The 17158-nt window shown below is 35.8% G+C and overlaps 1 protein-coding gene across 1 annotated transcript in view; it reads left to right on the forward strand.

The window, feature by feature from the left end:
• The window catches only part of CAPS2 (calcyphosine 2), a 30149-nt gene extending 21030 nt beyond the window's left edge, over window positions 1–9119 (forward strand). The window contains 7 exon segments of the mRNA XM_053978852.1: window positions 712–827; window positions 2888–2964; window positions 4568–4722; window positions 5263–5293; window positions 5296–5381; window positions 6462–6558; window positions 7841–9119. Of these exon segments, the coding sequence (XP_053834827.1) occupies window positions 712–827; window positions 2888–2964; window positions 4568–4722; window positions 5263–5293; window positions 5296–5381; window positions 6462–6558; window positions 7841–8016 (738 nt within the window). The 3' untranslated portion in view covers window positions 8017–9119.
• The last annotated feature ends 8039 nt before the right edge of the window (window positions 9120–17158 follow it).

Consider the following 17158-nt stretch of genomic DNA (forward strand, 5'->3'; position numbering starts at 1 on the left):
ACCTTCTGTGCTGCTGTACTTGTGTACTGGATAAAGTGTTCATGGTTTATAAATACTTGAGCAAGTTTTCAAGTACAGACTGTTTTCACCAAATTCTTCAATGCCTCTGCAAATCTGAAGAGGAAAAACTATGTTTGTGAAAAATGTAGAAAGTAAAAGATGTCAACATTAGTTTTTAATGTGTTTTGTCTAATCACATGCCTATCCTAACTGCTTACACAACCACCTAACAGGTTCAAAGATGAAATAGATGAGTTTATGGTATGGAAGATAAAGCTACTTGTTGGAATTTTCATATTTTGTTGTCATGTGTATTTTTGCAGCCTGCAGATGGAAATGTGTTCTAAATAAAGATGCATCACAAAGTCATCCAGAAAATGTACTGCGCTGAGTTCAGTACTTCCTTGGAATGATGCTGTGTCTGTGAATCTCCACACCTGCAATCATGCTTTCTGTGCTGACATTAAGATATGCAGATCTCTCACAAAGTCCAAGTGGTTGAGACCCTTGCAGTGTCTCTGTCTCCTTCTTCCAAATTCATGAGTTTTGGAGACTTTATAAACCAAGCCTGCTCAGATATTAGAGTTACTTCATTTTTTTATTCTTCTCAGCATTCTTTGCTTTTAGTTTGCTGCTTTTCTTTATTTCCCCTTCCCCTCTATTTATGAAATACACAACCGATTTTTAAATCATTGTGTGCGTTAACAACAGGGAGCCAATCTGACTTTCCAAAGTGCTGATCATAACCTTCCAGAAAATGTTAAGCAGAACCCTTTCTTCACCCTTCGTGTGATAAGTATTGATGAAGCAGCTATGGATTATCTGAAGTAAGTGCTGCTAACTGCTTTTCAAATTACCTTTCCTTCCTTAAGGAGAAAAAAAAAAAATTTAGCTCCTAATACCTTATTACTTATACTGCTATTTAGGCCTTTGTTAGGAGAAATTAGTAATAGATGTTAGAAGATTTTACGTAGTTCAATGACTTCCTAGAATAGTAAGGAGTAATTTTAAAGAAAGAATTGAAATGTGAAGCTGTTCTTTTACTTTGGTTGAGGTCACATGTTTTTATATACAAATCATATACCTCCTTTTTTTTCAGTTTTCAGTGCCTCTTGTCTTGTCAACAGGCACCACTGAGCAGAGCCTGTCTCAGTCTTCTTTACTCCTTTCTGTCAGGTATTCATACGTATTTGACGGTAAGATCCCTCAAGGCTTGTATTCTCCAGGCTAAACAGTTCCAGCTCTCCCAGGCTCTCCTCATATCTTATACTTTGATCCCTTCCTGATTAGGAAGAGAATCATTTTAATCTCAGTTAAATATGTTCAGTATCTAAAGACTACTTTGTTAGCAGAACTTGACTATTATTTTCTTTTTGCAAGTGTTTAGACACAGGAAGCTTGTTCTCAGATATGGTAATATTCACTTAAAGTCCCTTTAGACTGAAAGCTTTGCAAGGGAGCCATAGTAAGCTAACAGTGCACAGAACAGTAAATTCAAATTTAATTGGTTCTAGAACTGTGTAGTTGTATGATGCTTAGTGCTAATTGTTCCCTCTCGGCAAGGTTTCAGTGAAATAAAACACAATATAGTTTAATTTCAGCTAGTTGATGTAAGACATTTTACATCTCAGAAGCCTATCATTCAAATAAAGCAGCTTTTTCTATCATTTGTGGCCAATCTTATACCTGTGAAATTTGGAGTTGAACCAATGTTATCTCTGAATTGAAGAACCATAAAGAAGAGCTCCTCAATGGGTTGTAATTTTGGATTTTTTGCTACCTGTGGGGGAATAGATTATTTCCTTTTTTATACTCTCTGTATTCTTTCCATTACTGACTAAGTTTCTGTCTTTTTCTTCTGTATGAGGATGTTATTGAGCTCTCTGTTCTCTGGTGCATAACTCTTGAATTGAATCCTCTTACCTTCAGAAAATCCTTTACTGACAGAAAATCCTGTTCAGCTACAGTCCCAAAGATCTATGCAGGTTCCTAGATATGCCCTTCTGTCACAAGCCATGAATCTTTTGGTTTACATATGTTCTAGAGGGAGTACGTTGTCCTCTGCAGGTGGTTGTTGACTTTCCAATTTAGATGATCTGATTGTAGGTAAGCTTTTAGGGACTTCATAATGGAAGGTATGCAAAGTGGAGATGAGAAGTCCTACTTGATAGCAGAGAGAGAAGTCTTTGGCCTCAGAAAGCAGGAGTATGTCATGGCAAAACACTGATGAGCAAGCAGCTCAGAGTTGATGATTTTCCAGTAATGATTTTCCATTTTTTTTTAAATATTCTGATTAAAATAATTGTAGGATTTTTTTGGTTTGGTTTTTCTTTTTTTTTTTTTTTTTTTCTTCCAGTAGGTTCTTCCACAATATTTTTTATCAACCTTTATAGTAATTTCTGATGGCTTGTGGGAAGCCCTTCTCAGAAGGGAACTTAGCAGAAAAAACTCCACAAAATTTAATCATAATTTCTAGATATACTTTTGGTCTACACATTTGCTATTTGTGTTCTAAAGAGAGACTTGAAAAGTATTTCATGTTATTTTCCTGTTGGTAATTAAATGTGGTTGCTTTAACAAACTCTTCCAGTGGTATGAGATTACTTCTGGAAATTTTATGCATGGGAGGAATTATCCATGGTTAATGAATTAGTAGAGGAGATTTCAGTTAATATTGTTAGAAAAGAATTTCTGTGTCTCTGCAGCTGGTCAGCAAGGACTTTTGTGGGTGCCTTCTCAAACTCAAGCAATTGGATATTGTGTTTACAAGGGTAGTATATGAATTAAATATAAAGTTGAATATGTTGGGATTTTTTGCTACATCTGTTTCAAATATAGTCATATTACATGTAATTTCACCAATCAAGACTAATTTTGACTTCTTTAGAGCTTCCTCTATGGAACTCAAGGAAGAGTGTTCCAGGCAAGTGGTTGATGACAGCGAAGTTTTCAAGAAGATCCAAGGTTTGTATCTACCAGAACCCATTCAATTTTAGTTTCTCTATCTTTACAGCTCAGGGTAATGTAATGTATAATAGTGATGTAATGAAGATTTTATTTGTGTAACTGAAATTAAACAAAAGTTAGATATTTATCAGAATATTATTAGAATCTGATACCAGCACAAATCAGTCATAAGAAAGCTTTCTCCTGTCTCTTCAAATAAACAGTCTGGGTAAAGATTGTGCAGAATGTACAGAGTAATTATGAATGTAACCAATAAAATGTTAATCTCTGTGTCGACATAATCTCTAAAAAAATTCTGAAACATAATGCTGATGCACTGACATTAAATTTGTTACTGGCCGAGTGTACAAACTCCATCTCATTTCTTCCAATAATTTTGTGCTAGATAGTACTTTTTTGGCCATTGTTTCTATACATTGATAAGTTGCGTTTGATATTCTCTATTATTATGATTTTTAAAAATCATTAGTATAATTGTGTACTGTACTCTGGAATATGTAAATAAACTCTACTGTGTTCCTATTTACAGTCTTTAAGACAAAGGCATATCTTTTTGTTGAAGATTATGGAAGGATGTTTGTACAGTGTTGTGCATTATTTTTGTAACCTTGTTAAAAAAATGGTTGACCTGAGCAGCTCAAAGCTCGTAAAATCTCCTCTGTTTACTGTCATTAACTAAACCTGCTGTAAGTAGGCACTCTTTGGTCACTAGAATCTGCTTGGATATTTACTTTTCCCAAAAAAATGTTAGAATAATAATTAGGGTTATTTTTTAATCTTTTAGTTATTCCATTTTCCCCCTTGCATAATAGACACAAGCTGACTTTTCAGTTATCTGACTGCATCTAAGGTTTGCTGGTGTGGCCTGGAAGAATGTTGTGTGTGTACATCAAGGCGCCTTTTAATAAACACCTGAGTTTCAGCATCACTGGAAGAAACTTCCTTCTTTCACCTTGCCTCTGTTTGTCTTTAAAATTGTAGATACAAGTAACTTGAAGGTAATAGCAGGTGACTTCTGTTAACAGAGTATGCTGAGAAACTCGGCATACTCTAAGTGAATATGCTAGCTGAAGTATTTAATAAGTCTTACCATAGAAATTGTGTATAATTTGGGAATGATTTTGCCAAATTAGTCATGTTTGTTCTTGTTCCCACATATACTTAACAACTTTGTGGAATAAAGAAGCAACTTTGTGTCTCATAATAGAATATTTATATTGTTCTGAAGTTCCAAAGTTACTTTGTATGTTAAATCATGGCGTGTAATCAGATCTCACAGAAGTAGGCAGTTTTACAGTCTGAACAATTTGAGGGCAACAGCCATTCTTTCTTTCCTTATGTGATCTCTTTGAAAAAAGTTAGTTAGATATTGCTTGTTAGACATACTTTATATGATTTTTCACTCAAATGTTAAATAACTGATGACTTCCTTTTGGACTGGCATTTTTTCATCAAAGACAAGGGAGCCTGAATGCATGGGTATGTCTTTCTAACCAGCACCATCATATGTAGAAATGGTGTTCTTTACTTCTATATTGTCTTCATAACAAGTGGACAACTTCAGGTAAACGTTGTGTCCTTTATTTCTCTAAATCCTCAGGTACATTCAGAGAAACATTAAGTAAAAGAGGAGTTTGGGTTATAACAGGCTTAGGAAAGTATTTCTGACAAATAGACCAGAACAGAAATGGTTTTCTCTCTCAGGCAGCCTTGAAAGAAGCTCTAAAAGTATTACATTTGGAAATGCCTGAAGGGGTGAGTCTAGCTGAAACTGTAAACATGGGTATTATCTTTTTTAATTTATGAAATTGCTTCTTTTCTTTGCTTAAATCTATAGTTTAATACCTGGGTTGTGCATGCTTTCTTTTGGGTTTTTTTTTTTTCCTTATGGTATGTTGGCATTTCTGCCCTCAGTTCTATGTGAAGTTCTTAAAAATAAAAAAAAAAATATTTTAAAACATGCAGTCTTTTTTTACATCATGACATGAAGAAGCAAGTGTGATTGCAACCCATTTTTTCTCTTTAGGCTTTAAAAAAATAATTTAGTTTATGCTCTTTACTTAGGTTTTTTTCTTTGTTTTATATATTATGTTGTAAAAGTAGCTCACAGCTATCAGAACTGTGAATAATGTGAATTATGGCCATCAGTGACATGCATTATTGTAACAAATCTTTCAGTGAGTTTGAATCTAGAAGTTTGGGGGGGCTTTCTGAGAATACTGTAATTTCCCATTATGGCAATTGTTCTATTTCAGGATATAGTGAATAACTTTGGCAAATATTTTTAAATTTCAGGACTTTGAATCCTTATGGCTTATTCTTGATGATAACGAGAAGATAAGGTTGACTATGGAGAATTTACTCATGCCATCTTTGGAGAAATGAATGAATATAGGAAAACATTTGTAAGAAAAGTAAGTTTTATCGCAGATATTTTAAGTGTAAATATTTCTCAGTCTAACTTTGGAGTTAGTTATTCATCATATTCTAGTTGTTCGGTTTTGTTGTTATTTTTCTTAAGTTCTGTACCTGGAAATTGACTTCTTGAAGTTTCAGATCAGTTTATTAACAGAAAGGTAAATTAGTGGACTGCATGCTGTTCCATTGTTAAATTAGTTAATTTTAAATTCTAGAATTAATTCCTTTATTATTTTGAGTTTTCATGCATATGTGCTGTTCTTATAGTTCAGTCCTGTGTATAAAGTGTCTGGCACCATGAGACGATCTCTTTCAGAAGTCTGTTTCCTTATTTTGGCAAATCTACATGTGTAGACTTTCTTCCCACAGTGCCTGAAATAGGAGGCAGTCATACTTGCCTCCTTTGAGGCTAACAGTAAGAGTCATTATATTTGTGAGACATGTCATATGTGAAATGGCATTTGTTATCTGTCTATAATGTAATGTGGAGCTGTTTGCAGTATCAGACACTGATCACAAACCAGCCAAAGGAGTAGCAACTAGTTATCAAGATCAAGAGAAACGACATATACTTTCATGCTTTCAATCATGGAGGATCTGACTCTCCTGGCCTTACATATCAAGCATGTGTATCTGAGTAAACTGAAATGCAAATGAAGCTGCTGTTAGCAGTGCTGGAGAGGCTGTGTGGAGGCTTCTGTCAGAATGATGTGGAATCTTAATAACTGGAGGAGGCAGAAGGGAAGCAGCTAAACTTCTGATTCTAAGGACGAGCTAGAAATTAGGGAGAGAAGACAATTTTTTTTTGTGTTGGCCAGGGGACACACATTTGATGTGAAAACTGTTGAGGTAAAATAATCATGAAACTGCATAATCTGGAATGACTTTCTCGTATCTGATGCCTTACATAAAATAGGTAAATTGACATAATCCATTGCACAAAAAGCAAACATATGTACTAATAGTATGTTTAAAAGTATGTACTAGATAGTTAAGTGTATTTGATTGTTTCATCTTTCCACTTTTTTTTTTTCCCCCTGAGATTCCTATATGAAACTCTTCTTTTACCCCTATAGGCTTATATGAAACTAGCTTTCAACAAAACTGGGAGCGTGCCTATGGTAGACATCAGAAAATGTTACTGTGCAAAGAAACATCCTCTGGTATTGGCAGGTAATTCATGTGAACAAACAAACAAAAATCTTTAACTACGGAAATCATCTTGTTAGCAGAGATAGCAGCTCCAGAAACTGGTTGGAAATACAAACTGTTTTCATATTTACTTAGATTTGAGCTGTTAAAGGGGAGTTTTCTTCATCTGAGGACTTAAAATGAGTCTCTCAGAACATGACCATAAGTAGTAATGGAGTTCATATACACAATTTTAATACCTGCCCTTTATCAAGCTGCTAATACTGCCTGTATGCAGAGTAGTTCTTTTCCCTACCTCTGTAAGCAGTTATTTCGCAGCTTTCAGCTGTAAGTTACCAGTGGCAAATATGATATTAATAATTTTTGCTTAGTAGGATACTCTCCTTTTCACATTACTGTTTTCCATCAAAATATGCAAGGATTCCAACTGACACGGAATGTAGTCAGCACTTGAATAATTTATTCAGAAGGAACTTAATTTATTTCTGGGATGGGTTTGTCATCCTGTGCAGAGGAAATGCTGGCTTCTTCATTATTTTTTCAGGAGTCTCAAAAATGTTTAAAGTCTGCTATTGAAAAAAAATAGAAATTTAAATATTTGTATGTCAGTTTTAGAAAACAATACCTCCATGTACCAAACTAGTCACTGCGAAAGTCTCCATGATGTCATGACCCTTTCTTTCTTACCTGTAGAAGAGAGGGGTTTTTTTTATATTGCCGGTGATTTTAATGGTAACACATGAAGTCACATGGGGGTATAGGTATACAGTATGTGATTTTTTTTTTTTTCCAGTGCTGTAATGCCATATTTTTTGTACTTTTTTCCTCAATGAAATAATCTCGAGTTATAAATTATCTTTATAAAATTGCTAGGACAAAGATGTAAATTGCAGAACACTTTTCAAATGCCAATTTCCTTCTTAAAGTTTTCCCAGAACTTTGAAGTTCTATTACAGTAAACATACACTTTCTTACAAGATAACTTCAGAATTTTAGTTTACAAATGTATTATGCAGCTTTTGCAGTAATTTGAAGAAAAAAAATCCTGTTTTCATAATTCATTGCAATTGGCTGACCTCATGTCTTCTGTTGATACTTAATTCTATCATGCTATTAAAGTAAGGTAATTTCTACAGGTGGTAATAAGTGAGCCAATTACTTAATTCTGAAATCAGAATATTGAATTTGTTCATGAAAAAATATTTGCAAGCTAAAATTTTAAAGTTTCTTGCCTGAAGTATATTAAATGCTACATATTCACTCTTCTTTAAAATGCATTCAATAGAAAAATACACTTTCACAGGCAAAACTGCAGAAGAAGAAATGAAATCATCATTTCTAGAAGCATTAGGAGAGTCCTGCAGCAACCCAAATGAAGTGTCCTGTTCTGAGTTTGAAGATTACTATGAAGGATTAAATTTTTGAATTGTGGGTGATGATGATTTTGTTAATATCTTAAAGAATTCATGGGGAGTTTAGAGTGGAAGATGACAAAAAAGAAGGGACACTTTCTAAACAAGGAGTGACTAAGAGAGGATGTAATCTTGATGTGCATTACTTTATAATTGGTGTCTTAAACTGATTTCAGGGACAGAAAACTTTAGATGCTTTCAGAATAATACATGGCAAATTTCATGGAGTGTCTGTTATGTTATGCTAGCCACTCTTCTAATAAAATTCTGTTCATGTCTTTTCACTGGAAATTATTAAGGCTGTTTCCCATACAAAAAGCCATTTTTTTTAATATCAAAATAATGTCTCCTATTTTGAAATAAGAGGGAATTCAAATACTAAAATGTCTGAAGGGGTATGTGCAAGAGATAATTTTGTTTTATGATGCATTGTGAAAAGCTTCAGATTTGACTGCATAAATGTGAATAATAGGTTTCCTTCAGAAATTTACTTTCAACAGTCTTCATCTTGCTTATTTCTTCCTATGCTGGTACTAAGCTTGAAAGAGAGCAGGTCATCCTTTTCCAATTTTGAGGATGTCTGCTGCACTGAAAATGCAGAGATGTTTACAGCATTTAGCCCCTTGCCCTGTGCACCCTCTTGACTGATCTTGCTTCGTCATTTTGATCAGGCATCCGAAGCTGAGCATTGACTCTCAAAGGCTTTAGTAACACACGTGTATTTTGTAATGCATATCTTCCTTTCCTGTATTTTGCTAAATGGTTTTCAAAACAAATAATTTATATTTAAATATGTTTTCTTTATATTGCTGGGATTTTTTAGCTAAAACATAGCAATTATGTATTTTGTCAAACTGACATATAGCATTTCCTATCTATTCTGAAAGTATAAAACAGAAAAGTATTTTAAAAAGGCCCAAAACAACCAGCTCTGCCACCACAAAAATTAAATTATAAATTAAAATATTCTTTGCTATTTCAAATGTTCTGACAGGTACACTTTTCAATGTAATACATCTTGCTAATTCTGTAAAATTCTTTGTGTTAAGAAATAAAAATACACAGTTAATGAGAGAGAGACTTTGATTTTCATACACGTCACTGAAATGAACTGTATGTTGAACTGCATTTCTTAAGCCTGTGCAATTAAACTATATAACTTTGCTCTAAGCTTGTCTGCCTGGTTTTGAATTTATAGTCTGTTATTAAAACAGTTTTCCTTTGAGACAGAATTTGTGTTTCATAGGAATTAAAAGACAGTGCTGGAATGGATGCTGAAAGGAGGGACTTTGGTCCCCTGTGGCTGACTAGCATGCTCTAGATATAACACTTCCTTGTTCTAATAACTTGTGTGTTTTTATGTCTGGATTGTTGGACCGTAGCCTCAAATGTAACAAGTATTGGAGGTTCTATTCTAAATCCTCAAATGAGGGATCTTGGGGGGGTTCTTTTAGGGCTGCAAAAGTCTGTATGTATTTTTGTGGATATTCTCAGCTTAGAGAGAAAGGTTTTCTAAGCAGGCAAGAGCCAGGGAAGCAGTTGGGAAAGAATGTAAATAATTCTCTAATCTATCTTGTTGTTCACATTGTTTATAGATATGTTCTGCCACTGTGCATCATTCACTGCCCACCAATGGTGTGAGATGTTTTTACTCTAAGACCAATGAAATCAGTCTTCTCGATGTTCTCTATATAGAGAGCGGTACATTTGAAATAAAGGGAGTTCATTTTCTTTGCCTTCTGATTTGGAGTTCTCTGTTCCCATCCTGCTCAATGGCATCATATTTTTATACAGGGAAAAGCAGATTTTGTCAATGCATATTCTAAGCAAGAATTCCAACTCAATATGATTTTCTTGTTCCCCATTCCTGCTGGAATTTCTCTTGCTAGCAAGGTTTTGTTAATTAGTGTTCTTGGAACTGGTGATTCTGAGAAGGGCAGGTAATTCTGAGGAGGGGTTGTAGAGGGATCTGCTTGTTAATGTGTTCATTCAAACTGTTGAAAAAATATCAAGTCACATTTTTGTTAGTTTTTTAAATAATCATGTGCTCTATTTAGACTTTTTCACTTAGGAGAATTGTACCAACAGATAAAGCTGTAGCTCAATTTAATGAATGAAAGTTATTGTGAAATGAGGTATTGACATGTTTCTTTATGCAATGTTTAATTTTATTGTGAAGCTTTTAGGAAAATTGTTCCACATTTTCTTATGGAATAGAAAAATTCAAGACAAGTAGATGTATACTAAGTGTGTCTGCTTGTCAGAAGAAGCTGTATAAGTCATATCTACTGCAAATTTATTTTGTTGTTATAATGGAAATGAGGTGCTGTTATAAGAACATAGCTTTGGTAGTTCTGTGTTGTTTTTTTTTATCTGAAGGCAGATCCCTAACAGGATAATCTAAGATAAATTCTGAAGGTCAAAATTTTCTTGAAAATGAAAGCAGTACTGTGGTAATTATGTGAAACCTGCTAGCTATGTAATTTCTATTAACTACAAAGTCATTTACACAGGTTCTGCTTGACCAACTTATCTCCTTTTATGATCAAGTGACCTGCCTAGTAGATGAGGGAAAGGCTTTGGGAGTTGTCTACCTGGACTTCAGTAAAGTCTTTGACACCATTTCCCACAGCATTTTCCTGGAGCAACTGGCTGCTCATAGCTTGGACAGGTGCACTGTTTGCTAGGTGAAAAAACTGGCTGGTTGGCTGTGTCCAAGAGGGTGGTGGTGAATGGAGCTACATCCAGCTGGTGACTGGTCATTGGTGGTGCTTCCTGGAGCTCAGTAGTGGGGATAGTCCTGTTTAATACCTTTATTGATGATCTGTATGAGAGAATCAAGTGCCTCCTTAGTAAGTTTGCAGACTGTGTGGGAGTATTGATCCACCAGAGGGCAGGACGGCTCTGCAGAGGGATCTGGGCTGGATCAATAGGCTGTGGCAAATTGTGTGAGGTCCTACGCTTGGGCAACCAGGCCAAGTGCCAGGTCCTACACTTGGGTCACAACAACTTCATGCTATCTCTACTACAGGCTGGGGACAGAGTGCCTGGAAAGTGGCCTGGTGGAAAAGGGCCTGGGGGTGCTGGTAGGCAGTAACTAAACATGAACCAGCATGTGCCCACATGGCAAAGAAGGCAAATGGCATCCTGGCCTGTATCAGCGATAGTGTGGCCAGCAGGACCAGAGCAGTGACTGTTCCCCTGTACTGGGCAACAGGACAAGAAGAAATAGTCTCAAGCTGCAATGAGGGGATATTAAGATTACACATCAGGAAAAAATTTTCACTGAAAGGGTGATCAAGAATTGGAACAGGCTACCTAGAGAGATGGAGTAACCATCCCTGTAAGTGTTCAAGAAATGACTTAGCACATGGTGGTGTTTGGTCAAAAGTTGGACTCTGAGATCTTTAAGGTCTTTTGCAACCTTACTGATTCTGTGATCAGTTGTTGCCTCATTAGATGTGATGTCTATGATGAATTTTTAATAGCATTCACAAAAGTCACTTTTATCTGCCCACAGTTTCTCATTATCTAAACTTCAGATGGTGGCAAAGAATTCAAACCAAATTCTTCCCAAGGTTTGCTCATCATGCTTACTGTGAGTAGAAAAACACAGTAACTATTCAAACCAAGATGTATGGTATCTGATTTTTCATTAAGAGTTGTCTCAATGGTCTGATTAATTGTGTTCTGACTTGCTCTTATTTACTTGTGAACATTTAATGGGCCTGAATCCTTTTATTTAAACAATGCTTTGTAGCTTTAAAACCATCTGGAAATGTCTACTGTGTTTACTGCTTTTAAATGCATTTCAAATAAAACTTTCTACATTTCCTATCTTTTTAAGAATTGCTCATGTTTTCCAAATTAGAGTTGTTCTTAGTTAAAGTGGGGTTCTCAAAGAAGATTCTCACTGAAACTCACTGCTTAATAAACTAGTTGTCTTCATGCCACCATGATTTACACTTCTGCTAAAAAGTTATAGCAATTTGCTGTAGTTGAGAGCATCAGAAATGCATTATGGTGTGAATATATTTTGTCCAGTTAGATGTGCAGGCTCCCAGAAGAGTACAAATTAGTTAAGTGATTTAACTCCTTATTCTTAAGGTCTGTAACTACTTCATGACATGAATATGCACTGACACTGTAAGCTGAAATGTTTAAGAGCACTTTGAAAAATTGAAGCACAGGCACACAAAGAGCAAACCTGCAGTAGCTTCACTTTGTCTGCTAATGCAAATGCAGCATCCTCACCAGGCTTGGCTTTGTTGCTGAGAGGAGGCATTTTTACTGATTCACACTCAAAAACTCATTTCTCTTCCATAGGTTACTGCCAGGTGATCTAATTGTGTGCATCTTTGTGGCCAGAACAACAAAAAGATTAAAAATGTATCTACCACTGTGTGTTTGTAAGGACGTGCTGTTTACTGTTGGAGTTTGGGTTTTTGTTTTTATGGGCATTGGTTATTTGGTTGTTGGTTATTTTGGTTTTTCTTTGTGCATTTTTTTATTGTGTGAGAGGTTTTTTGTGTTTTTGTTTTTTATTTGTTTGTTTTTGCTTCTTACTGTAGTTTTATTTTTGGTTTGGTTTTGAGCATGCTATCTCTACATAGTAGAAAAGCCTAAAACTGATTTCTGATGTGTTGAAAAAACCAGGTAAGTTTCTGTGGAAGAAAAAAGGAAGGTGGAAAAATCACATGCATTTTTTTTCCTTGATATTACTCTAATAGTTTATCCTTCTTCTTCATACTTAGCAATTCAGAGACTGAGATAGTTCAGTACTTGCTTTTCATGTTGTTAACCATCTTGTCTTTGAGAAGTTGAGTCAGAACTACTCTCTTGTAACCATCAGACATCTCCAGTGATGCAAGAGGTCTATTTAGGCTATTTGTTTAGGGGACATTTCAAAATATTAACCAGATTGGAAGGTACTTAGGAAAGAAATTTGGTAAGACATTACTTGCATGATAACCCTATGAAATATTTTTATTTTGTGACTCCTGTACTTTTGTGGTGTCCCTTTTTGACTGTGAGGAACTTGAGGCCTAAAGTTGATAAAAAATACCTTTGAGAAAAAAAAAAAATGTTATCACAGGTTTCTTAATGTTTATTAGAGCATCTGTTGTGTTTGCCTGGAATTTGTAGTATCTGACTACTTCTTTTCTGGGTATTTTTTTCCTCCTCTCTCATGTGTTACATATTGGGTGAAATTAATTGGATATGTGCACAGAAACTTCAGTATCAGAATTTGCTGCCACTGTCAGAATTTAGTGTGTCCACTCTCCCCAGAGAAACAGCTTCGAGATAAGAAAAGTAATAGCCATTTCTTTGTGGTTTGATTTTTTTGCTTAATTCTCATGAAAGATGTTTAATATTTTAACAGCTTTTGCTGTAGGCTCTGTAACTCTCTAAACCCTAGCACTAACCCTAATGGTGGCTGGGGGCTGAGGCTGAGACCCTCAGCACCCTGGGTGGCCCAGATGAGGGGTCACAAAACTTCCTTTGGGATAAACATGCCTTGGATGATAACTGCTTTACACGGCTTTATACTTCACATGGGGGAACCCCACTCTGCTATAGTAAAGCACAGGTTAATATCAGTGGAAGCTAAAATAACAGCTTTGGAGATGTATCTAAAGCAATATTCCTTTTTTTCTTACAACTTGTGTTGAGTAAGTGAACACTTAATCACTCCTGTGTCTAATTCTGGGATCCTATGATTTGTCTTGGCATGAATTAAATCCTGCACTCACAGTGGTAAAATTATTCCCCTGAAGTAATTTCTTTTGACAATAGCATTTGCCTTGCAGATGCAGTGATTAACTGTAGGCTTCAGTTATGAATACTGCAGTTGTTTTCATCCTCTAGTCATTTTTGAGTTCTTCTCTGTTCTCAATGTTTCATGACCAAAGGAAACAGCAACAGAAGTCAAACCAGTACTTTTATTTTTCCCTTAGAACAAGCATTTTGCAAGTGCCTGATGTAGCAACACAACTTAAACCAAGATATTCTGCTTTTTATGGGTTTAATATGCCTTTGAGAGGTATCTGTTGTAGATATTATTGTTGCATAGATCCAAGTAACCACAGGAAACAGGCACTCCAAAAATTCAGTTATTTATTTATTAAAACCAGTGCAGTGAGAAGGGAATCAGTTGTCAGTGCCAAATAATTAACTTTCCATATTCTTTGTGTTTATTTTTTGATACTTTTCATCTTGTTTGAGACTATGTGATTTCTAAGTTCTCTTTCCAGTTTTATCTTGGTATGCCTCCAAACTTTTCTTTTGGGAGCATCCTTCTTGGAAATGAGCTTCTTTAGTAACAGCCATAATGCTAAAATATGTTCGGAAATAAATCAAAATATGAACTAACATCGAGCAAGAAAATTCTCTGGGGAAAAGGATAGGAGACAGGACAGATAAAAGCAAATTGCAGCTGCAATGGCAGCAGTGGTCTTTAATATTTTTTGTTCATTCATATCTTTTGAGTTCCCTCTTCCTTCTGGAACACCAGTCATGAGGCAAAGCCTACCCTGTAGTATTATTGGTCCATGTAAATACTCTTCCTTCACATAAAGTAAGTCAGAATAGATCTGTCTGAAGGAGATTTTACAAGGTTGTCTACTCCATTATTCTGTATTATCTGAAAAAACTCCAGTTATGGTGCTTTCTCACTTGTAATGGAGACTCCACCACATTCCCAGGTAATCTGTTCTATTGTTGGTACAAGCTGTTTGCTAACTGACTTGAATATTTCTTGCTATGGTTTAAGCTGATTACTCTTTCCACTAGCCCATCCTTCCCTTATGTAATGGCTTTGAAAACTATTATTACATCCCCTTTGATCTGAAGTCTGCTAAATATGGCTGTTTAGGAAAATTGCATTAACAGGACATTCTGTTAATGACATTCTGAAGACCATTCTCATTTTTCTCATGTAAGTTCCAATGGGTACTTTCCTTGTGTTGAATTCAATGTTCTACACAAGGCGTAGTGCTCTGGTTAAGGTCTTGCCAGTGAGGTCCTTGCATTATAGAGATGTTATTTTATAACAGATGTCTTTCCTCTCTCTCTCTTTCCTTTCACAACCTGATTTTATTAAGTCTTGCTGACATTGTGATTTTAACTCACAAATTTTCTTCTCAATAATTGATTTTTCTTGCATCATTTCAGTTGAAGTGAAACGGCAAAGTTCTACCATGCTTTGAGATGTGGGGAGATGTTCCTGCTGGAAAATCTGGCATGAGTGTTTCAGTTTTGTGGGAGCTTTGTGCTTATGCTTCTTTTCAGGCTCCTAACAGGTTTACATCAGCTTTACCTGACTAGAAGTATTATTTCTCCTTCCCAGTTTTGTTTCATAGGATACCTGTTAGTGAAATCCACAGCATAAACATGCAATCTTTAATGGAAAATAAAGAAGAACTGAACAATTTTATTTTTTTAATCCTTATTTTCTTAAAAGCAGGGGTAAGGGTAAAAGGAAGCTGAACCAAAATGTAAGGTGTTTAACAGCAGCTTTTGTCAGACACTGTAAATAGTCTCTTATGCATTTAATAAATGTAATATGTTTATGTATGCAGGTATTTATTAGAATAGGTTTTACCATTGCTTATTGTTGATACCATATGAAAATAGAATTCATGGAAAATACTTTGTGTCAGCTGAAAATATATTTATTAGACTTCCAGATGTAGTAATCCCTGTTGCAGTCTGATGCATAGAAATGCAGGTAAGACAAGCCAAAGCTTGCTTCTCTACAACAACGTTCAAGATGTAGGATATCTATTATTTCCCGCTCCTCTCTTTTACTTAAGTTAGGTTGCCTCTAATCTGGTGAAGTGAAAGGTTTTATTCAGTAAACATAGTGGAGGACTGCTGTTTCCAGGTGAGATTTTTCTTCAGCTCCCTTGTCAACTTGCTACTGTATTAATGTCTGCAGTGCCTTCCTCCTCCTCCCCTGTGAAGTTACTACCATAAATAATACATAAAACTGTGAACTGCCTTTCACCCTGAAGGAGCAGTCCACAAGGTTGCTTTAGACACTAGTCAGGATTATGTCAAGATTACTAATTTTTTAGTATTCTTTTTGGCTTAATTGCATTTTTCTCTCACTAAAATGAAAGGAGTACTAAAAACTGCAGCTGTATTAGTTCCAAATAAACATGGACTACAAATTGTTCCTTTGCATTTCAACTTCAAAGACAGTCTTTTTGATAATTTGTTAGATTGAATTGTGCTCTTGGCCTGTAGAGACTATTTGATAGCAGCATGAATGTAGGCTGTGCATTCTTAACTCATCTATGAGCAATTTAAAGCCAGAAAAATATGTTTTTTAAAAAAAATCAACCCAGAATGAGGACAACATCAGTTTAGACTGAGTTTTAATTGCTGGTTTCTAATATCCGTCTTGATAAAAAGTGTTCAGAAGCATCAAACAAAAATTGGCATAGTAGGTGTCAGTTTAGTGATCTAATAAAATGTAAATGGAGGCTGGTGTCATATCTGTCCTTCTGGAAATGCCTTATGTCCACTCTGTAGCATGCAGCTGATTGTCCTGTCACCAAAACAAGATGTGGAGATGCTTTTCCCTTTAGGAGAGATGATGAACCATAGGACTTCTTGCCCATCTGTATTCTTGAATGCATTTTGCCTAAGGGAAGTGCTGGGTGGATGTAGGATTCCCATCCTAGCATATGGAGCATCCTAAGAAATTGTCAAAATTATTATTAAAAGCCTAAGCCAAGGAGTTATTTAAAAATGTAAATGAACCTGATAAGCAGTGGTCTTTTTTTCCCCCCACTATTAGTATAATATTCACATTAATTATGATACTGCTAGATTTTAAATTAGAGCTTCCTTTTATGGAGGAGGAGTACCAATCTTTTAGTCACAGTAGTGAGAGAAATTTAAAGGTATATTTTAGTCGGAAGCTCTGCTCTCAGAGCATCTCTTTTTGCATTTTTTCTTCTACTCTGCCTCCCCTTTTGCTGCTGAATCTTTTTGAGCTGAGACATGTCACTGACTGCGGTGGTGCGTTGTTTCTCCCGGCTCCTGGCAGCTCCGGCACCTTTCGGCACTGCCTCCCTCTGGAGCTCGGGCTCAACGCTTCTCTCCCGCGTGCCGCTGCCATGGCGTGCCGGCCAGGACTTGTCAGGTTCTGTTGCCCACGCAAGGGCCCGAGGCGAAGAGGGAAGGAATGTCCAAATCAC

The sequence above is a fragment of the Vidua macroura genome, chromosome 5, assembly GCF_024509145.1.
Source record: "Vidua macroura isolate BioBank_ID:100142 chromosome 5, ASM2450914v1, whole genome shotgun sequence".
Classification (NCBI taxonomy): Eukaryota; Metazoa; Chordata; class Aves; order Passeriformes; family Viduidae; genus Vidua; species Vidua macroura.